This window comes from Oncorhynchus kisutch, linkage group LG15 (assembly GCF_002021735.2).
Source record: "Oncorhynchus kisutch isolate 150728-3 linkage group LG15, Okis_V2, whole genome shotgun sequence".
NCBI lineage: Eukaryota > Metazoa > Chordata > Actinopteri > Salmoniformes > Salmonidae > Oncorhynchus > Oncorhynchus kisutch.
Genome location: NC_034188.2, coordinates 74,263,410 through 74,286,984, shown reverse-complemented (window position 1 = coordinate 74,286,984; position 23,575 = coordinate 74,263,410). Strand labels below are relative to the sequence as shown.

The window sequence follows — 23,575 nt, the reverse complement described above, 5'->3', positions numbered from 1 at the left end:
CCTCTCCCCCTCTCCCCTCTCCCCCCTCTCTCCCCCCTCTCCCCCCTCCCTCTCCCCCCTCTCCCCTCTCCCCCCTCTCCCCTCTCCCTCTCTCCCCTCTCTCCCCCTCTCTCCCCCTCCCTCTCCCCCTCTCTCCCCCTCTCCCTCTCTCCCCCTCTCTCCCCCTCTCCCCTCCTCTCCCCCTCTCCCTCTCTCCCCCTCTCCCCCTCTCCCTCTCTCCCCCTCTCTCCCCCTCTCCCTCTCTCCCCCCTCTCCCCCTCTCCCCCCTCTCCCCCTCTCCCCTCCCTCCCTCTCTCTCTCTCTGTGTTAAAGTGGAAGATACTTTCCTCCCCGACTAGCTCTAGGTCTGTAAACACACGTACGTCCTCCTAGGAGTAACGGCTCCTATTTACATTCTTTTTTAAATAACATACAGCTAGCTACCATTGTAATTCTCAACTCTATTAGAACACATACTTCATTTTACAAGGTTGTACCGTTCAGTTAATGTTCTATGGGAGTGTATAAAACAGTACTGACTACACACATTACAATAATAGTGAATAAACCAGGAAATCCCTGTCTCACCGTGTGGTCTCTCCTCCAGTCCTCTTCAGGCTGTTGGGGTTCCGGATCAGTTTGTCCAGCATGTTGACGATCTGGCCAAACTTGGGCCTATCGCCCCTCTCCCTCTGCCAGCAGTCCAGCATCAGCTGGTGCAATGCCACGGGGCAGTCCATAGGTGGGGGCAGCCTGTACCCCTCATCTATGGCCTTGATCACCTTGGGGGAGAGGGGGCAGAGGTTTAGAGGGTTGATGGTAGACTGTGAGCTAGATTACTCAGCCATCTTACTCACACTGTAATGATGATGTTATTATAATTGAATAATAGGATGGAATCAGGAAAATTGTACAGCTCTAATTGCACAGATACTATTTGTTATTATGACATAACATAATTATTATTTGACGTTTTAAACCTGAATCTGTTCTCATTGTAGACTTACATCCTGGTTACTCATGTCCCAATATGGCCGCTCTCCGTATGACATCACTTCCCACATGACAATGCCGTAGCTCCACACGTCGCTGGCCGAGGTGAACTTTCTGTAGGCGATGGCCTCTGGGGCTGTCCAGCGAATGGGGATCTTCCCTCCCTGTGATTGTCAGGTAACAAGGTGTTAGTATCACTCATACTGTACCAAAAACATAGATCTACATACAAAAATAAAAACACCTAAATATGTTGACAGGTAGATAGACATACTGAAATTACAGCCAGACTCTCTTACCCTGGTGGTGTAAGCAGGCTCGGGGTCATCCTCCAGGACTCGTGACATGCCGAAGTCAGACACCTTACACACCAGGTTGCTGTTGACCAGGATGTTGCGTGCGGCCAGGTCTCTGTGGACGTAGCTCATGTCAGACAGGTACTTCATGCCCGACGCGATGCCACGCAAGATGCCCACCAGCTGGATCACTGTGAAACGGCCGTCATTCTTCTAGAGAACCAAACAAACAAAGAACTTCATGTTATATATTGTTTGTATGCAGTCTACTGGCAGGATGGGATGATGATTGTAGATAGTAAGTCATCATAATCTTGATGACGTTGCTTGTTTGACATTCATTAAGAGGATAACGGCCGTAATAGTCAGAGTTCTGAACATATGTAAGCAGACACATACCACACACACTGCATGACTTACCCTCAGAAATGCATCCAGCGAGCCATTCTCCATGTACTCTGTGATAATCATCACTGGTTTACCTGAAGTAAAAAGAGAGAGAGGGAGTGAGAGAGAATGAAAGGCAGATGATTATGGAGGTAAATGATGCACATCACAGCACAGCAGGAGAGCAGTGGTTCTCAGGAGAGTGTGTGTGTGTGCGTGTGCGTGTGTGCGTATGCGTGTGCGTGTGCGTGTGTGTGTGTGTGTGTGTGTGTGTGTGTGTGTGTGTGTGTGTGTGTGTGTGTGTGTGTGTGTGTGTGTGTGTGTGTGTGTGTGTGCGTGTGCGCGTGCGTGTGTGTGTGTGTGTGGGGTATACCATTCGTCTCAGTCCCGTAGTGATTTAATTAGTTCAGTGTAAGTGTGTCCTCGTGGCTCCCACTTACTCAACAACACAGAGAAGGATCTCTACCGTAACATAACACCAACCAACCCCCCCCCCCCATTCTCTTCAGAATGTATTCACACCGCTAGACTTTTTATACATTTTGTTGTGTTACAGCCTGAATTGAAATGGATTAAATATAGCTATAAAAAATGTCACTGGCCTACACACAATATCCCTGTCACGATTTCCGCCGAAGTCGGTCCCTCTCCTTGTTCGGGCAGGGTTCCGCGGTTGACGTCACCGGCCTTCTAGCCATCACCGATCAACTTTTCTTTTTCCATTTGTTTTGTCTTTGTTTTCTACACACCTGGTTTCAATTTCCCCATTACATGTTCATTATTTAACCCTCTGGTTTCCCCCATGTTTGTGTGCGTGTTTGTTCTATTGTTCAGGCTGTTACTGACGGCTGGTATTTTGTTGCCGGGTTTCGTTATTATTATGTACTGGTATTGTTCCCGCACCATAGTATTGTGTTTATACTGGTGTTATCTTGTATTAAATACCTTGTCCACGCATCTCAGCTCTCCTGCACCTGACTCCTTTCACCAGTTACCCACAGCCTTGACAACCCCTTAATTTCAAAGTGGAATTATGTTTTTAGAAATGTTTACAAATTAATAAAAATTGAAAGGCTGAAATGTGTTGAGTCAATACGTATTCTACCCCTGAAATGTGTTGAGTCAATACGTATTCTACCCCTGAAATGTGTTGAGTCAATAAGTATTCTACCCCTGAAATGTGTTGAGTCAATAAGTATTCTACCCCTGAAATGTCTTGAGTCAATAAGTATTCAACCCCTGAAATGTCTTGATTCAATAGGTATTCAACCCCTTTGCCATTGAAAGCCTAAATATGTTCAGGAGTGTAAATGTGCTTAACAAGTCACATAATAAGTTGCATGGACTCTCTGTGTGCAATAATAGTGTTTAAAATGTTTTTTTTCATGACCATCTCATCTCTGTACCCGACACATATAATTATGTGTAAGGTCCCTCAGTCCAGTAGTGAATTTCAAACACAGATTCAAACACAAAGACCAGGGAGGTTTCCAATGCCTCACAAAGAAGGGCCCCTATTGGTAGATTGGTAAAAGAAAAAAAGAAAAAAGCTAACAGACAATATAATATCCCTTTGAGCATGGTGAAGTTACTCATTACACTTTGGGTGGTGTATCAATACACCCAGACACTACAAAGATACAGGCCTCCTTCCTAACTCAGTTGCTGGAGAGGAAGGAAACCACTCAGGGATTTCACCATGAGGCCAATGGTGACTTTAAAACAGTTACAGAGTTTAATGGCTGTGATAGGAGAAAACTGAGGATGGATCAACAACACTGTAGTTACTCCACAATACTAACCTTATTGACAGAGTGAAAAGAAGGAAGCCTGTACAGAATACAGATATTCCAAAACATGCATCCTGTTTGCCACAAGGCACTAAAGTAAAACTGAAAAAAATGTGGCAAAAAGCAATTCACTTTTTGTCCTGAATAGAAAGTGTTGTATTGGATTTGCCCCAAACATAACACATTGCCACTCTCCATTTTTTTCAAGCATGATGGTGGCTGCATCATGTTATAGATATGCTTGTAAATGTTAAGGACTGGGGAGGTTTTATGGGTAAAAAATTAACGGAATGAAGCTAAGCACAGGCAAAATCCTAGAGGAAAACCTGATCCAATCTGTTTTCCACCAGACACTGGGAGATTAATTCCCCTTTCAGCTGGACAATAACCTAAAACACAAGGCCAAATCTACATTGGAGTTGCTAACGAATACAACAGTGAATGCTCCTGAGTGGCCGAATTACAGTTTTTACTTAAATCTACTTGAAATTCTATGGCAAGACCTGAAAATGGTTGTGTAGCAAATGATAAACAACTAATTTGACAGAGTTTGAAGAATAAAAAAAAAAAGAATGGCCAAATGTTGCACAACCCAGGTGTGGAAAGCTCTTGGAGATTTACCCAGAAAGATTCAGCTGTGATCGCTGACAACGGTGCTTCGACAAATAATTGACGCAGGGGTGTGAATACTTACGTAAAGGAGATATTTCTGTATTTCATTTTCAATTGTGCTAAAATGTCTAAAAACATGTTTTCACTTTGTCATGATGGGGTATTGTATGTAGGTTGGTGAGAAAAATATATTTCCTCCATTTTGAATTCAGGGTGTGAATACTTTCTGAAGGCACTGTACATACACACACAATCTCTATTCATCTATGACAATCTGTGTATTTATGTCCTTCACCATTCTCTCGGTTCCTTTCACACTTTTATGCCAACTTTCTGTACATTCTGTCACTCTCCACTTTCTCTCTCCCTTTCTTCCTCCCTCTCACACTTTCTCTTTTTCCATGTCATTCTCCATCCCTGCCACTCCTTTCTGTGCTCTCTCTCTCTCTCTCTCTCTCTCTCGGGGGAGCATCTGTCTCTTTCTTTCAGCAGGAGGGAGATTCCCTGGTGGTTCTGTGATGGTTTGCGTGTCTTTGTGTGGCTCTGGGAGGTAGAGAGGAGGAGGTGGAGCTCTAGCAAGATGGCAACTGCCTAACCAGCCATACAGCAAATACATGGCGAAGAGTTGACATTTACTTCTAACTCCTCTTGGAATTGTTAGATACTGTGCTATGATTATGATGATTATTTTAAACATGTATACTTACATTTGATTTGTTATTAGAAACTCATTTGCCCACATATTTCAGAGTTATTGGAGTGTTTCCTAGTTATTAGTGTCTAGTTCCACTGAGTCAAGTAGTTAGTAGTTTCAGGGTCTGAAGGTGAAGTTCTCCCACTCTGCAGTAGACTGGTTCGATTGCCAAGAGGCTGTCAGTCACGGCTCTGTGTGGTGCGTGATTGGCACTCCATGACTTACAGGGCTATAGCAACGCCCCAAAGAGGAAGTGGAGTTCAACTTGAGAGAGGAGCCTCTTTGTCAACCATCTTTGTGCTGTTTTGTTCTCCTCTGCTGCCCCCGGGCCGCGGCTGATTGACAGCTCCCTAACTAAGTCTGAGGAGCGTCTGACCTACGACCCCCATCTCGCCCCTTCTCAGCCCCTCCCTCGTCCTCCCAGCCTATTTGCATGCTAATGTCTTGTTTACTGAATACGTCCCGTCGCCTTTGGCAATGAACTCTGGGCAAGGGCCCCGCCAATAAGCTGATTATCACCTGTCCAAAAATGACTAGGGAGGGTAGAGGATAACATATAGGACAATGTTTGGAGAACATTGAGGTAACATTAGGGGAACATTATTAAAGAGAGCTGACGTCGGTGGGAGAACACAAAGAGGCCTGCTACTAACTCTCACTGGATCGTATTGTAATTGTTTTTTATAAAAGGACCATTTCTAATTTAGCAGTGCTTACATTATGTAAATGTGGGAATATAAATGTATCACATCCTAAAGGAAAGCTGGGAATCCTTAAAGTGTTAATGACTGACGATGGACGGCCAGGGTTTTTAATTATGTCAGAGTGACGCTAAGAAAAAATAAATAAATGGCTAAGATGAGAGGCTATGCTGCCTCAGCTCTGAGTCTCTGATGTTAGTCTATTTATGTATTTAGTGCGTATTTAGACTTCATCAATAATTAATAAGACTTAATTGGCCTCTTGGACAGGCAGTGCTGCCGTACTGAGGCGAGATAGAAGTCCCTTTTAAATAGATTGGAATAGGGAGAGGGAAAAGTGCAATTCAAATAATGGATTCTTAATAGATTCCACCGACACACTCAAGTGTGAAGGACTAATTGCAGAGAAACGGGTGTCAAGCTTTTTGTCATTACAAAGATGGGAGTAAGGGGAGACGGAAGGAGAGGAAAATTAGATGCAGTCCTCTCCTCTCAAATGGTTTCTGTTTCCAGTCTGGTATCTCATTTACTTGTTCTCTACATCTCTCTCTACATCTCTCTCTACATATCTCTCTCAGTGTCTGCTTCTCTTTCAGCCTCCCCTTTCCTTTCTCAATCTTTCTCCCCCTCTTCCCCTCTTCTTCTTCTCTCCTTTTCTCCTTCACGCTCCCTCTCACATTTATTGTTCTTCTCTCTATTTTTCAATCACATTCTGTCTCTCCATCTCATCTCCTATGTCTTTCCTCCCTTTATCTCTCTCTCTCTCTCTCTCTCTCTCTCTCTCCCTCTCTCTCTCTCTCTCTCTCTCTCTCTCTCTCTCTCTCTCTCTCTGAGGGCTGTGCAGATTGAATGGCTGACTGTGATTGGTTTATTCACCTAGAGAGGAGGACATATAGGACTGGCTGTTCTGTCACAATGCATTAAACCAGTCTCTCCATCTATCCAGGCAAGGTAACTGAGGTAACACTCACACACACATGTACCTAATCAAAGGTGAACAGACATAGTTCATAGTAAAATACATGAATAATACAATTCTAAACCAGTAGGAACAGCAATAGAAATCTCTCTCTCTCAAACACCTATACAACGCACTACGAACTGAACGCCCAACTAGTTTCCCACACGTACACCCCCCATCCCCCAACACACTCTAAACAACAAGGGGTGAAGGGGTAAGAAGCCAGCGTCTGGTGTGGCAGCAGTACAGGGTCTGTCCTGCAGATACGGTATCACTCTCTAACCCCAAACACATTTACAGCTGACACTATGATTAATGAGCTAGTTGCAGCGCAGGACACATTAACCCTGTAGCCGACCTGGACCAGACCTGTTCCATCTGGACTCCAACCACCTGGGGATTCCCAGGATGGGCGCCATGTCCAGACCCACACCACCCCTACCCACGGCTCTCTGGGTAACAGGGCTGGGATGGGTCTTTATCTGAGCTTGTCCCTTTCAGGTTTTGTCTCCTCATAGTTTATGTTGAACATAGGGAAAATATAGAGTATATGATTGGTTTCTCTACTATAAGATCCACAATATTTTGATTCACTCACATTTATTTAAATTCTGCCTTTTAAAAATCCTCTAATTAGGATCCTACTTACACTTGGTGACCACTCCCTCCAGGTGAATGATGTTTGGATGGTCGAATTGGCCCATGATGCTGGCCTCAGACAGGAAGTCCCGCCTCTGCTTGTCGGTGTATCCCGCCTTCAGGGTTTTAATGGCCACACAAATCTCCCTCTTCCCTGGCATTTTCAGACGACCGCTGCACACCTCCCCAAACTCACCTGGAACACACACATACACACAACTTATTATAAAACACAGGCCATATCAAACTCACCTGGAACACACACATACACACAACTTATTATAGAACACACGTCTTATCAAACTCACAAGGAAATACATACTCATACATTTTCAACATGGTGAAGAAAATACCTGATAACACAGAAACCACAATTATTTCTAGGGAAGGGAACGGGTGGTGGTGGGAAAGGGGGCTGTACTTTAATCATTGATCGACCCCCTGTGATCCCCAATCCCTCCTTCTCAGTCGAGCAGAAAGAGAGCAAGAGAGAGGGAAATGGCTATTGATTATTTTCTACTATTTGGTTTATCGGCTGACTTTTTCCACTGGCAGACAAGGGAAAGCAGGAACATTACATTTTCCCTCCCAAGTCATTTTATTGTCTATTGACCCAATGAGTCGGGCCAAATATTACCAGTCTGACAGACGGTCATGTTGACATAGTAAAAGTATGTGCAATGGTGAGTCCAGTCCGTACCGATGCCAATGACTTTCTCAATCTTGATACAGGAAGCGTCGATCTCCTTGGCAAACTCTCGGACAGCCTGGTTGGGGTCCTCGTAGGTGAAGGGGTCTACGTATATCCTCACTCCTGAGAGAAAGGAGGAGGGAAAGAGACAGTTAATGCATTCTGACCAGCAGAGCCCCATCTGTTCTTCATTTTCCCCATGCTGTGGGCTATACTGCTTCCTCTCTTCTCCTTTATCCTTTAATTCCTCAACTTCTACATTACAACATCTCTCCATCCAATGTCTCTGTTAGATTGATGTAATAACTCTTATTTCATCAGAGTTAATGACGTCTAAAATAATATGAAAGTATTTGTCTTGTCAATAGGTTTTGACTGGAGAATACTGTGGTAAATGTTATACGGCATTACTTTGGAATACACATTTCATCCACACTGTTATTACAAAGATAACTGCTTTTTATTACTCTATTAACCAACTGCGTCATTCTTTCAGAGGCTCTTTTTTCAGTGTCGCTCATCAGTGAACGTTGATATTAGCGTAGGATGAGCACAGTGAGTGGTCTACCTTGGTGTAGGTGTTTCTCTTCATCAGCATCCTGCTTGGCCTTACTGTACTTACTCCTTCTGGGGAGAAAAACAACATGGCCGACGTGGTTAGCTAGGTTCAGCAGCACGAAGCTAGTCCATGGTGTTATTATTGAGGTTGTCTAAGGCCACCAGATGTGCAGAACAATGTTGGACTAATGACTTTTAAACATGACAATGTGCCTCTCTGTCCTTTTAATGACTGTTAGCCATGCTGAGCGCTACCCACCCACCTCTCCCCCGCACGATGGTCAAGACACAATGACAGACAGTTACCGTCAATGAATATGAATCAAAGACGGCCACCTGCTTGGCTGGAAAAGCCCCAATCACACACACATGTGCGCACAAACACACAAACATCCCCCTTCTCCATCGCCCACACACTCTCTCTCTCATACATATAGAAGTGTCCAATCACACAGGAGCCCACACACACCCACAAACAGTGGCCAGTAAAAGACAGAGCGTGGTTAAAGCGTGAAGAGAGAGACCCCATCTGCATGTAATCCCATCTGTGTGTCACTGCTTTGTTCTGCTCTACTGCTCGCTGGTTAACACCCTCTGATTGGGTCACTGCAAATCCACCTGCTGCCTCCTTCTCTCTCTCACTTTTTCTCTCCTCTTCTACACCTCCCTCTCTCTCACTCTCTCTCTCTATCTCTCCTACTCTCTCACTGTCTCTCTCTCTCCATCTCCCCACAGGTCACAGAATCTAACTACCACCCCATATTACAGCCACAGAGAGAGATAGAGGGATAGAGGGATAGAGGGATAGAGGTGGAGGGAGGAGAGGAAGAGAGAGGAAAGAGGCGATGGAGTGGGAGAAGAGGAGCGAGGGTCGCTGATTACATCTCTTCAACTGTCACACCGTCAATCATGTCTCAGGTGTGGCTACACATCACTCACTGGGGCTGTGTGTGTGTGTGTGTGTGTGTGTGTGTGTGTGTGTGTGTGTGTGTGTGTGTGTGTGTGTGTGTGTGTGTGTGTGTGTGTGTGTGTGTGTGTGTGTGTGTGTGTGTGTGTGTGTGTGTGTGTGTGTGTGTGTGTGTGTGTGTGTGTGTGTGCGTGTGTGTGTGTTAGTGTGTGCACCTATCGTCGTGTGACAGACACTTTTTCGAGCCTGCCAAGCAGCTGCCAAGCAAGAGATTCTCATCACGGAGGCAAGATGGAGAGAAAGAAAACGGAGAGAGAGAGGGAGAGAGAGAGGGAGAGAGAGAGAGAGAGAGGGGGGGGGGGGGCGAGAGAGAGAGAGAGAGAGAGAGAGAGGATGAGAGTCTCACCTCCTGCTGATGACGAAGGCACTGATGAGTATGAGGAGGAGAACAACACTGCCCACCACAGACACCAGCAACACTGTGGAGTTAGTCCCATCTCCGATGATAGGAGCTGGAACTGAATATGAGAGGAAGCGCGGGAGGGAGAGAGAGAAGAAAGAGGAGATGAGAGAGGAATACAAATATATAGAGAGAGTGAGGAGACAGGTAGAGAGAGAGAGAGAGAGAGAGGGAGAGAGAGAGAGAAAAAAGGAGAGGTAGTGAGAGAAAGAGAGAGAGAAAAATGAGCGGTTGAGAGAGAGAAAGAGAGAGAAAAATGAGAGGTAGAGAAAGAAAGAGAGAGAAAAGGGAGAGGTAGAGAGAGAAAGAGAGAGAAAAAGGAGAGGTAGAGAAAGAAAGAGAGAGAAAAAGGAGAGGTAGAAAGAGGGAAAGAGTGGGTGGACAGACACAGAGCAAAAGTCAATATCATTCAGTCTAATCAGGTCCCGAGATGTAAAACCTACAGTAGATGCTCTATTTGTCATCGTCATTGACCTCCTCTTCCGTCCTCTCTCCCTCCATGTGTGGCCCATTAGTCCTTCTCCCTATCCTCCATTTTATGAGTCCCCATAAAGTATTGTGTTTCTCAGAGGCCCATTGAGACACAACGCAGTGCCATTCCACTGAGCAAAGAGCTGTGTGCTTCAGTGTGTCATTACCATATGCCACTATCTCCATCTACATCACAAGGAGACACCCGTGTCTAGAGGACAGAACAGACGTCCTCCTGCCCACATGACAGGGGCAATCAGATGACACAGGGCCTCTTATTGGAGGTCAGGACTGTTCATAACAGTCAAAAATATACTTATGAGTTTGAATGTTTGTTAAATGTTAGGGATTATTTAGGTGTTATTCAGATGTACTAAAACAGGTGATATCAGTATGTGACATAATGTCTATACCATTCATGTTCCAACATGTTAGAAGCTGTGACAAAGATGTAGGTGGGTAGCATGTGCTAAAACAGAACACATGTTGACACTTGCTCTGTGTCACAATGACATCATCACAGTGATTTGTGCGATGCTGTCAAGGTAGCGCTCCACTTACCAGAGTTGGTCATGAACTCGAAAGGAGCACTGAACTCTCCGTAGCCGGCGGCGGTGCGAGCGCGCACATGGAACACATAGGAGGTCAGAGGGGTCAGGCCCTTGATGTCGGTGTTCCTGGACGACGTCTTGATAATGCGATAACTCCTCTCATTCTGGTCCTAAAGGAGAGAGAGAGGGATGAAAAGAGTTGAGGTGGTTTTCCTGGCATGTCAAAGGTTCTTACTTCAGCTTCGTCAGAGGCTAGTGTCAGGTTGTCACCTTTTCACTGCTCAGAAAAAAAGATTTCTCAACCTGTCAGGTTCAATGTTATTTTAAAGCCTGAGCGGAAAAAAACTGCATTTCCCAGAGAACTACATTTCCCACCTCACCTTCTCATAGTATTTGACCTCGTACTCCAGGATGACCCCGTTGGCTTTCTCAGGCTGCTGCCAGGCCAGGGAGATGGTGTGTCTGGTGATGTCCTTGGCTTGGATCGAGTTGACGGGAGACGGTGCTAGGGACAGAAAGAAATGACAAAAAGAGAGACATTTTAGCCTTTTATTTTTTTATTTAACCTTTATTTAACTAGGCAAGTCAGTGAAGAACAAATTCTTATTTACAATGAAGACCTACTCTGGCCAAATCCCAACGACGCTGGGCCAATTGTGAGCCGCCCTATGGGACTCCCACTCACGGCTGGATGTGATACAGCCTGGATTTAAACCAGGGACTGTAGTGACGCCTCTTGCACTGAGATGCAGTGCCTTAGACTGCTGCGCCACTCGGGAGCCACTCGCCACTCGGGAGCATTGACCTTTCCTGCCTTGTTGTTTTGACCCTCTGAGCCACTAACTCTGTTTCTTTCCTATTGCTCTTTCTGGGAATGTCACCATACCATGCAATCAACTCCACCTGCCGTTTAGCTTGGCTCCCAGTCCAAGGGCTTCGGTGTGTAACGGCTAATAGCTACGGCTACAGCGCTACAGCTACGGAGTCCGATGGTGAAGCTCTATTGCTAAGCCAAATGGTTGGAATACATCAAAACAAACCTTCCCAATGCCTACAGCTAGTTTTAGATCCATTTCCCTCCACACAGCAGACGCTCCAAGCTAAGGACTATCTCACTTCCTGTCCCGCAAATTCCAAAGATTCTCTGGTCACCCTGGGAAACCACTGCGTTGCTATGACATCTCCCCTGCTCCCTTGCTGTTGCTGCTCTGTCTTCTAGCCAATCAATAGTTTTTTATTAAAAGTAGGCAGAGGTCAATGTCTAAAGGCCAATCTGCAGCAGCCCATAATGAGACAGTATTTCAACCAGCTGCTCTGTCTGTGTTCCCCCTTCAACGTCTGCAGGTTAAAACACAGATAACAGCTCACACTCACTCCCTCCCAACTTGCTCCAAAAGTCAAGCCTCTATTTCAGAGATTGACAACACAAACATTTTGTCAGAGTCAGACACAGACGACACTAGAAAGTTACATCATCCATATGGATATGGTTGTCTGGGGGAAAAAACATCCACTTACTGATCGAAAAGCACTGACAAATGCAGAGGTGGAGCCTACAAAAAGACCAGCACACACTCATGCCCAAGGAAAGAGAAATACAATTATAGACAGAGGGTCACACAGACAAACAGACATGCAGGCTGAGTACACACACACACACACAGTCAGGTAGAGCTGGATAGGGGAGTTCAAAGACATCTTCAGACAGAGCAGGGCTCTACGCTGACCTTTATTACAAGGAACACGTGTTGAAAAATGTAGGTGATATTAAAGATAGAATCCTTCATTTTTCTAGGCGCACTGGTGCTCCTCAATAAAAATTACAGGTCGCACAGCAAAATATATAGACGCATATGCAAGTCAAATGTTGGTACTGTAGAGCCCTTCAGGAGAAACACCCTTCCAGCCGCTTCCTCTCACCTCCTCAACAGCCATTAACTCTTCCCCCATATATACACATTACACACACATCGACCCAGTCACACCCAGTCACACACAGACCCCAGTCACACCCAGTCACACACAGACCCCAGTCACACCCAGTCACACACAGACCCCAGTCACACACAGACCCAGTCACACACAGACCCAGTCACACACAGAACCAAGTCACACATCGACCCAGTCACACCCAGTCACACACAGACCCCAGTCACACCCAGTCACACCCAGTCACACACAGACCCCAGTCACACATCAACCCAGTCACACCCAGACCCCAGTCACACACAGACCCCAGTCACACACAGACCCAGTCACACACAGACCCAGTCACACCCAGACCCAGTCACACACAGACCCCAGTCACACCCAGTCACACCCAGTCACACACAGACCCCAGTCACACATCGACCCAGTCACACCCAGACCCCAGTCACACACAGACCCCAGTCATACACAGACCCAGTCACACACAGACCCAGTCACACCCAGTCACACACAGACCCAGTCACACACAGACCCAGTCACACCCAGTCACACACAGACCCCAGTCACACACAGACCCAGTCACACCCAGTCACACACAGACCCCAGTCACACACAGACCCAATCACACCCAGTCACACACAGAACCCAGTCACACACAGACCCCAGTCACACACAGACCCAGTCACACCCAGTCACACACAGACCCCAGTCACACACAGACCCAGTCACACCCAGTCACACACAGACCCAGTCACACACAGACCCAGTCACACACAGTCACACACAGACCCAGTCACACACAGACCCAGTCACACCCAGACCCAGTCACACACAGACCCAGTCACACCCAGACCCAGCCACACACAGACCCAGTCACACACAGTCACACACAGACCCAGTCACACCCAGACCCAGTCACACACAGACCCAGTCACACACAGACCCAGTCACAGACCCAGTCACACACAGACCCAGTCACACACAGACCCAGTCACAGACCCAGTCACACACAGATCCAGTCACACACAGACCCAGTCACACACAGTCACACACAGACCCAGTCACACCCAGTCACACACAGACCCAGTCACACCCAGTCAGACACACACCCAGTCACACACAGTCACAGACAGTTACATACAGACCCAGTCACACACAGACCCAGTCACACACAGACCCAGTCACACACAGTCACACACAGACCCAGTCACACCCAGTCACACACAGACCCAGTCACACCCAGTCAGACACACACCCAGTCACACACAGTCACATCCAGTTACATACAGGCCCAGTCACACACAGACCCAGTCACACACAGACCCAGTCACACACAGTCACACACAGTCACACACAGACCCAGTCACACACAGTCACACACAGACCCAGTCACACACAGTCACACACAGTCACACACAGACCCAGTCACACACAGTCACACACAGACCCAGTCACACCCAGTCAAACACAGACCCAGTCACACCAAGTCACACACAGACCCAGTCACACACAGACCCAGTCACACACAGACCCAGTCACACACAGTCACACACAGACCCAGTCACACACAGACCCAGTCACACACAGTTACACACTGACCCAGTCACACACAGACCCAGACACACATAGACCCAGTATCACACCGACCCAGTCACACACAGACCCAGTCACACATAGACCCAGTATCACACCGACCCAGTCACACACAGACCCAGTCACACATAGACCCAGTATCACACCGACCCAGTCACACACAGACCCAGTCACACACAGACCCAGTCACAGACCCAGTCACACACAGACCCAGTCACACACAGACCCAGTCACAGACCCAGTCACACACAGACCCAGTCACACACAGATCCAGTCACACACAGACCCAGTCACACACAGTCACACACAGACCCAGTCACACCCAGTCAGACACACACCCAGTCACACACAGTCACATCCAGTTACATACAGACCCAGTCACACACAGACCCAGTCACACACAGACCCAGTCACACACAGTCACACACAGTCACACACAGACCCAGTCACACACAGTCACACACAGACCCAGTCACACACAGTCACACACAGTCACACACAGTCACACACAGACCCAGTCACACACAGTCACACACAGACCCAGTCACACCCAGTCAAACACAGACCCAGTCACACCAAGTCACACACAGACCCAGTCACACACAGACCCAGTCACACACAGTTACACACTGACCCAGTCACACACAGACCCAGACACACATAGACCCAGTATCACACAGACCCAGTCACACATAGACCCAGTATCACACCGACCCAGTCACACACAGACCCAGTCACACATAGACCCAGTATCACACCGACCCAGTCACACACTGACCCAGTCACACACAGACCCAGTCACACACAGACCCAGACACACATAGACCCAGTATCACACTGACCCAGTCACACACAGACCCAGTCACACACAGTCACACACAGACCCAGTCACACACAGTTACACACTGACCCAGTCACACACAGACCCAGACACACATAGACCCAGTATCACACCGACCCAGTCACACACAGACCCAGACACACATAGACCCAGTATCACAACCACCCAGTCACACACACGGTCCTGAGTCTCCACCAAGGCTAAAGCACAAATGCAGGCAAAACATTGTTGCTGATATTGTGGTAGTTTACTGTCTGCCATTTAAAGTTAGCTAGAGTAGTACTACTATAGAAGCTAAGTAAATCTCTGACCCGTGACTTTGGCTACTGTAAACTTCCTATCCATCCTACCTGGTGCTGCCTTTTAAACAATTACACTGTTGTGATTATTGAGGCGACCCCTAGCGTCGATTATGAAAGGATTCTCTGTGACATTATATATATTGTATTCCCCCAGACCAGTCCAGGAGTTACTGTCCCGCGAGGCTAGTGTTCACTCTAATGCTAACACAACCAGGCTTTTAGGGAGGGAATGAGTTCAACCAGGCCTGGAATCCAAGCACCAACGATGGGTTAGGTTTCAGTGGTGGGGGCAGTGGGGTTTGAAGGGGGAGATGGGTCTGGAACGGGGTGGGGGGTGGGGGGTGGGGGCAGTGGGGTTTGAAGGGGGAGATGGGTCTGGAACGGGGTGGGGGGGTACATACAGCTCTCAGAGCGAGAGGAGGTAAATAGATTTCCCTGGGTTGTGTCATTCTGCCGGTCGGGCTAAAGTGTTGCGTCTCTATTAAACAATTAGAACGGCAGCCATTTGTAACCCTCAAATCAATATTTACTGGAGGGCGCCTGGCAGCCAGACCCACTTTGAAGGGCCCCCCGGGGGTGACCAGGGACGCTCCCGACCAGAAAGAACCCCAAAGGGTCAGCCGGCCCATTCCCCTTAGGTAATCCACACATCCATCCTTTCTCCTAAAATGACAGATATGGAGATTTAATCGGGTTCTGGTCCTCTTGTTGCTTTTTCCAAGGCTAATGTGAAGTTAAAGATGAGTGATTCTGTGAGTGGTTCCTTCTAAGGCTTGGTATGGAGGAGGTGAAGGTTACAATGGAAGGACACACACTGTACTATCAATCAGGGAAAAGTTTAAGACTTAGAGAAGATAAAACATACACATGCATGCACGCAAGAACACACACACACACACACACACACACACACACCAAAAACACATAGGACACAAGTAGGCCTACATACACACACATTGTGTCACTATCACACTCCAAACACACGACCAGGATCAAGCTAACACACGCGATGCAGGAGATTAGAGATGTAACAACAGGGCTAGATTGGAGAATAACAGTGTAAACTAGCTGCCTGACCGGCACCTCTATAGACAGACCTGAATATGGGGCAGATCTGTAATGTCTTACCGCCTCCTGAAAGCGTGGGCTAAAACGCTGGCGGAATACTAAGTGGAAAAGCAATGAATATTCAGATCTCATTTCCCAATAATGTGCTCCAAAAACTCTTTTACAGCTTGCACGCCGCAACACTCACACACACCCAAGCATACATGCACGTGCACACACACACAAACTCATTATACCAACAGACAGATGGAAACACACATAAAAACATACACATACTCACATTATCGCTCACAGACAGTGGAGAAAGTCAACGGCACACAGCAGCCCATGCATATATTAGCTAGCAGAGACACATTAGCAGAGCTGGGAATGAGTAACACAGACAAACTGAGATTAGTTGAACGTTTGCTCCCTGGCTGGATGAAAATGTCTTTGTGGGTAAGTTTGTTGAGCTAGCTACTTTTTGAGCTACTTTCTGAGTCTGTGTGTCACAGTGAGAAAGAGTTGGACCCTATGAGTAAGTTACGCTCTTGAGTGAGTTAGTTTGTCTTACAGAGAGAGAGCGAGAGAGAGAGAGAGAGAGAGAGAGAGAGTTGAGTTGAGTGAATGAGTTTGACTTTGTGAACATGTTCGTTCTGAGATATTCAGGTAACTGGACCAGCTGTGGTCACATTGTGTGGTTTGGAGAATATGTGGGTGAATTATGGATTGACATTAAAGAAACAAAGTCCGGGGAACACATGTGGGTGCCATATTGGAGTCTGGTTGCCAGATTGGAGTCACTTGATTTGCTGCAGCAGAGGAAAAAACTGGCAAAGTGGGAGCTGTTTTTCAGGGTGTCGAGAAATTGTTTCCCCCATACGAGATCCCCAATAAAGTCTCCTTCCACCCACGTCCCCATGTTCACCTGCATTTCCAATTCAGCATAGTGATGGAAACACACACACACAATGACAAACACATAGTGATGGAAACACACACACACAATGACAAACACATAGTGATGGAAACACACACACAATGACAAACACATAGTGATGGAAACACACACACACAATGACAAACACATAGTGATGGAAACACACACACACAATGACAAACACATAGTGATGGAAACACACACATACAATGACAAACACATAGTGATGGAAACACACACACACAATGACAAACACTTACACGCACTAACTCACTGCCTTTTCAAGACATTACACATACCAATGATCATACTGAGACATACACACACACACACACACACACACAAGATCTAGAGTAAAGACTGGATCTCATAAACTTTCTAAACATTGATTTACAGGTCGACACAAAGCTGGACATCCCTCAAACCCACACACACCCCTTCCTTCATCCAGAGGGGTGAAGGGGTTACACCCTATCTGATTTACCAGGGGGATTGTTCATGGTGAAATTAGGAATCCCCCAACTCCCCCTCTGCACTCTTTCCCTACAGAAACCTGAATCTTGATCAAGGCTGCTGGCCCAAGTGGCTTTTTACATAGCATATCATAATAAATCTATCGTAATAAATGTGTAATCCACTGTGTCTGGATGGGGGTGATATAGAGAGAGGGACAGCCACAGATGACTGTCTGGATTACAGGGGTGAAATCAGAGCTCTGAAACCCCCTACTGGGTATTAGGGGAGAAATCCAATCAACTCTGGTGCTATTCTCTTCAACCCGCACACACAAGTTCACAAGACACACACATAAGTTCACAAGACACACACAAGTTCACAAGACACACACACAAGTTCACAAGACACACACACACGTTCACAAGACACACACACAAGTTCACAAGACACACACACAAGTTCACAAGACACAAGTTCACAAGACACACACACAAGTTCACAAGACACACACACACATTCACAAGACACAAGTTCACAAGACACACACACAAGTTCACAAGACACACACACGAGTTCACAAGACACACACACACGTTCACAAGACACACACAAGTTCACAAGACACACACACACATTCACAAGACACACACACACGTTCTCAAGACACACACACACATTCTCAGACACACACATACACATGCACAGGCATTCTCTAACACACACACGCAAACATTCTACACAACACACAAAATAACCTGCACAGGCAGACATTTTTGCCTCACGCACACACAAGCATGACCACACATGCACACAAGCACACACACACTCCTAATGCCTCCAGCTGCAGGAGGGCCAACTTAATGTAAGTATTAGAGAATGGAGAACAGTTGTGAAACATGCTTCAGTGACGAGCCAACGGCATCATTTATATGGGGTGGCAGGGCAGCCTAGTCGTTAGAGAGTTGGACTAGTAACCGAAAGTTCAAATCCCCGAGCTGACAAGGTACAAATCTGTCGTTCGTCAAATCTGCCCCTGAACAGGCAGTTAACCCACTGTTCCTAGGCCGTCATTGAAAATAAGAATTTTGTTCTTAACTGACTTGCCTAGTTAAATAAAGGTTAATAAAAAAACTATCGCAGGACAACTGGTTTCAAGGCAGCTCTAGATCCATTAATCTCTCCTTTCTCCATCCTGTCCTTAAATAGCCAGTTAGAATCCTCCAGACATCTTCTCTTTTCCCAGGGATCAAAACAGCAACACAACAAGGCACTTAGCTCGCCACCCAAGAGCGCCGCAGTAAAACCAGAGGTAATAATCATCTATCAGGAGGGAAGGAAAGGTCACAGCCGTAAAATACATTTGCACAACAACTGGAGAAAAAATGGCTGAACGACAAAACAACAGGGGCCTTTCAGCGCACCAGCAGGCAGGGAGCTCTACTGTGGTTGTAGAGGGCCAGCCGCGGTATTCATGATCTCATTCCACTGGAACAACACACACTGCCCTACCCAACATACCGCAACTTAATTAAGCCTAACCAAATCAATACAATTCATTCGAATATAAATCTGTTTCCCCATTCCCCTTAAAATAAAATCTCATTCAAAGCACATCTCAACCTTTACCAAAACAACCCAACAAACAACAACAGTCTCCAGCAAATCTCTCCCCACCCACACACATCTCCCCCCAACCCCAACCCCAACTCACCGGCCTGGTTGGTAGTGACCGTCACCGACACGGCCTGCTCAGGTCCAGGGCTCTGCTGGGAGACCCCGTTAACAGCCCAAATCTCAAAGGTGTAGTTAGTGTGGGCCTGCAGGTCATTGATAGACACCTTGGTGGCCCTGAGGCTCAGCTGCTGGGGGCTGAAGTGGACCCCGTTCCCACAGGGCTGACACCGTGTCCCCTCGGGTCCACAGCGTTTACACACCACGTTGTAGCTGAGGTCCTGGCGTCCGCCAGAGGAGAGAGGAGCGCTCCACTCCAAGTTGACCGATGTCTCATTGACGTTGGAGATGAGGTGGAGCGGAGCTGTCGGGGGTCCTGGGAGAGAGAAGAGGGAGAGAAAGGTACAGAGAGGTGGTCTGAAGTACTCTCACTTAGCCAAACGTTTGGGTAACTGTCAGACAAAGCAGCTGTGAGAAGAGAGACTTGGTTTGAAGTGACTGAGTAGACTTTGGTGTTGCAATTAAACACAACACTAAATTGTTGAAATTGAAACACTTTGTTTTGGGGAAATCAATAGTAGTGATTGTCTGTGGTGGCTATAGCTAAGTGATTCATTCCTAATTATAGTTTGCAGTCCCTGCTAACCCAACTTTTCCTGAGGTCTCCTTTTCTTTTCAAATGGGCTGGGAAGTTAGGAAGTCTACATTCATATGGTGGATGTGTAATTAGTTATCATGGCAGTGAGCCTAACCCAGCTGGTCCCAGATCTGTTTATGGGACTCTCTTAGGGATTTGACAGTTTGTTTTTAACCCAGTAATAAAGAAGTGGCCTTGATCTAGGGTCTGTGTTTTATAATGTTTGGGACTGGAGGAGTGTGTGCATGTAAGTGTATGTACGCTATAGTGTGTTTGTGTGGTCAATCTGGGGATAGTCCATGCATTTACAAATAGTAGAGAAGAGGATGATAGTGTGAGAGGGGGGGGGGACAAACACCGTCTGTTCATCTAAGGAAGCAAAAAGCCACTGATTAATTCGGAGGACAGGGTTTATACTGGGGAGGAGATAGGGAGGGGGAGAGAGAGAGAGAGAGAGAGAGAGAGAGAGAGAGAGAGAGAGAGAGTGTGTGTGTGCGTGCGTGCGTGCGTGTGTGTGTGCGCACGCGCGTGTGTGTGTGTGTGTGTGTGTGTGTGTGTGTGTGTGTGTGTGTGTGTGTGTGTGTGTGTGTGTGTGTGTGTGTGTGTGTGTGTGTGTGTGTGTGTGTGTGTGTGTGTGTACAGGGTTAATATTAGTATCATCCCTACCTTCGTCTGACAATTCATTACCAGTTCTCATTAAACTTTATGATGAAGCCTCCCTCCCTCCCTCATCCCCTCTCCTCCCTCCATCCCTCATCCCCTCTCCTCGCACACCCCTCCTTCCAGTCAGTTATAGATGATAGTTTCTAAATTAAGGTGGCGGAGGCTGCAGAACCATCACTGTAATGATCTTTTGTCATGTAAGGTTCAATGTAGCAGTCTTCCTGTTTCTATCTCCTCTGTGGTTTCCTGCTAGAACACTGAGCTATTAAACAGATAGATTTTCTTAGTGCCATTCTGTCATAAACGGAAGAGGACTAAGGTCATATGTATGTGAGCTGGATTTATCCCCCAGTACAATGGGGTTTTGGGTCCATGTCTGAGCATGGACCCATTTGTTGCCATGGTAAGTCATGCTGGGCTGTATAACTATATTATGAGTTATTATATAATGTTCTATTCAATCACAGACACATCCCAGAAGCTCCCTGGTCTCCTACATTTCATTAACACTACCTTTGGCCATACCTGTTGCTCCCAGGATTATCCAGACGGAGAGGGCGAGCGTAAGAGAGAGGGAGAGTGGGAGCCATCAGCTGTGACTGACACTGGGTAATTAAACAGTAGGGAACGCAAACACAACGCTTCCAAAACACGACCAAAATGCTATTAAAATGCTACTTGTCGAAGGCACAGGATGTAGATCCCTCTCTGACAGAGTAGCTGTGGAGAGGACACTTGGAGCAGGCACCGTCTGTGGCCAGGGCACGGTAGTAGCCAATCTTACAGGCTGTAAGAACATAGATAGCGAGAGAGACAAGGTCAATCGGCATTGTACATAGAGAAACACACACTCACAGATAGTACACACCCCACACACTGTGGAATGTTGCTTTCAGTCGATCATATCTACTTAACACCTCTCTCTCTCTCTCTCTCTCTCTCTCTCTCTCTCTGTCTTTCTATTTCTCTTGTTGGGCGATTCAACAAGCTGACTGGGCTTTCCATCTTCTATTCATTTTCTCCAGTTCTACCCATATGTCAGAATTTTCCTCCTCTGAAAGCCAGACATTTCACCAGCCATGGGCATTCCAACATAATTAACAAACAAATGTCACCCCATTTGGCCCAGTGTCTCCTCTGAGCCAGGTTCTCAACACATGCCTACACTACACTACACTACACTTCACTACACTACACTACAGTACACTACACTACACATGCCTCAAATTGTAACCTAGGTGACACTTTTCCGGCTCGGGCGACGGCGCTAGCCTATCCTCTTGATTGACAGCTTGATTTGAGGGCTTTCAAGGAGTTCCTCTCTACTGTACCGTTTCCATAATAGCTGAGAAGTCTAGAGGGTTGTATTTCACCCAAGAGCACTGGATCAGAAGAGTAGGACAAAAGAGGGATGCTGTGAGAGGTGCAGTTCAGACAGCCAGGACACCGATTCGGCCAAATAGCCTGTCAATCACTGAGGCGGCCGGATACTTGGCAGGACCAGCGAATGGCATTGAGCCCTGGGGCCGGAGGGCTGGTGGTTTAGGAGAGGGGGAGGTGTGTGAGTGCTACCTAAACATTACAAAAACGCTACCAAAATATTACCACATCGTTACCTGAAACTGTTTCCACCATGTTAACTGAACAAACAGAAGGAGGGATCCTTGTTCACCAACATTCTTTCGTTCTCCCCTTTTCCCTCCATCTTTCCCACTTGTCCTATCTCTCAATTCCCTACTCCCCCTAGCCTCCGTATCCCACTCCCCCATTATCCACTCCATCCCAACTCCCTCCCTCCCTCACCCATCTACCCTCTCTCCCTCTCTTTTTCTGTCTCAGTAATTGTTGGCTGAGTGCTGAGTTGGGCCGTGAGGGAGCACAGGGTAAATTGGCCAGAGCATGGATCCTGCTATTACCATCCGAGAGGAATTCACTCAACCCTGAGTATTGTTCCCTCTCTCCCCCTCTTTCTCACCCTCTCTTCCTTTCCACCACCTCTCTCCACCCTCTTTCTCACCCTCTCTCCCTTTCCACCACCTCTCTCCACCCTCTTTCTCACCCTCTCTCCCTTTCCACCACCTCTCTCCACCCTCTTTCTCACCCTCTCTCCCTTTCCACCAACTCTCTCCACCCTCTTTCTCACCCTCTCTCCCTTTCCATCACCTCTCTCTCACCCTCTCTCCCTTTCCACCACCTCTCTCCCCCCTCTTTCTCACCCTCTCTCCCTTTTCATCACCTCTCCCCCCTCTCTCTCACCCTCTCTCCCTTTCCACCACTTCTCTCCCCCTCTTTCTCTCCCTCTCTCCCTTTCCACCACCTCTCTCCCCCTCTATCTCACCCTCTTTCTCACCCTCTCTCCCTTTCCATCACCTCTCTCTCACCCTCTCTCCCTTTCCACCACCTCTCTCCCCCCTCTTTCTCACCCTCGCTCCATTTCATCACCTCTCCCCCCTCTCTCTCACCCTCTCTCCCTTTCCACCACTTCTCTCCCCCTCTTCTCACCCTCTCTCCTTTTCCACCACCTCTCTCCCCCCTCTTTCTCTCCCTCTCTCCCTTTCCACCACCTCTCTCCCCCTCTATCTCACCCTCTTTCTCCCCCTCTCTCCCTTTCCATCACCTCTCCCCCTCTCTCCCCCCTCTTTCTCACCCTCTCTCCCTTTCCACCACCTCTCTCCCCCTCTATCTCACCCTCTCTCCCTTTCCACCACCTCTCTCCCCCCCCTTCTCTCCCACCCTCTCTCCCTTTCCACCACCTCTCCCCCTCTCCCTTTCCACCCCTCTCCACCCCCCCTCTCTCCCTTTCCAC

General features: G+C 47.3%; 1 protein-coding gene across 2 annotated transcripts in view; it reads right to left on the bottom strand.

The window, feature by feature from the left end:
• Positions 1 to 526: 526 nt before the first annotated feature.
• LOC109880975 (ephrin type-A receptor 4) overlaps positions 527 to 23,575 on the bottom strand; it is a 62,770-nt gene continuing 39,721 nt past the window's right edge. The window contains exons 5-15 of one of the 2 annotated variants that reach the window (XM_031791098.1): positions 19,510 to 19,845; positions 11,071 to 11,195; positions 10,701 to 10,860; positions 9,615 to 9,726; positions 8,312 to 8,367; positions 7,753 to 7,866; positions 7,063 to 7,248; positions 1,689 to 1,750; positions 1,272 to 1,481; positions 987 to 1,136; positions 527 to 761 (exon numbers count right to left, since the gene is read on the bottom strand). In XM_031791098.1, coding sequence (XP_031646958.1) covers positions 564 to 761; positions 987 to 1,136; positions 1,272 to 1,481; positions 1,689 to 1,750; positions 7,063 to 7,248; positions 7,753 to 7,866; positions 8,312 to 8,367; positions 9,615 to 9,726; positions 10,701 to 10,860; positions 11,071 to 11,195; positions 19,510 to 19,845 — 1,709 coding nt within the window. In that variant the 3' untranslated portion in view covers positions 527 to 563. Of the gene's footprint in view, positions 762 to 986; positions 1,137 to 1,271; positions 1,482 to 1,688; positions 1,751 to 7,062; positions 7,249 to 7,752; positions 7,867 to 8,311; positions 8,371 to 9,614; positions 9,727 to 10,700; positions 10,861 to 11,070; positions 11,196 to 19,509; positions 19,846 to 23,575 lie in introns of both variants that reach the window. The other variant, XM_031791097.1, reaches the window with a different exon arrangement.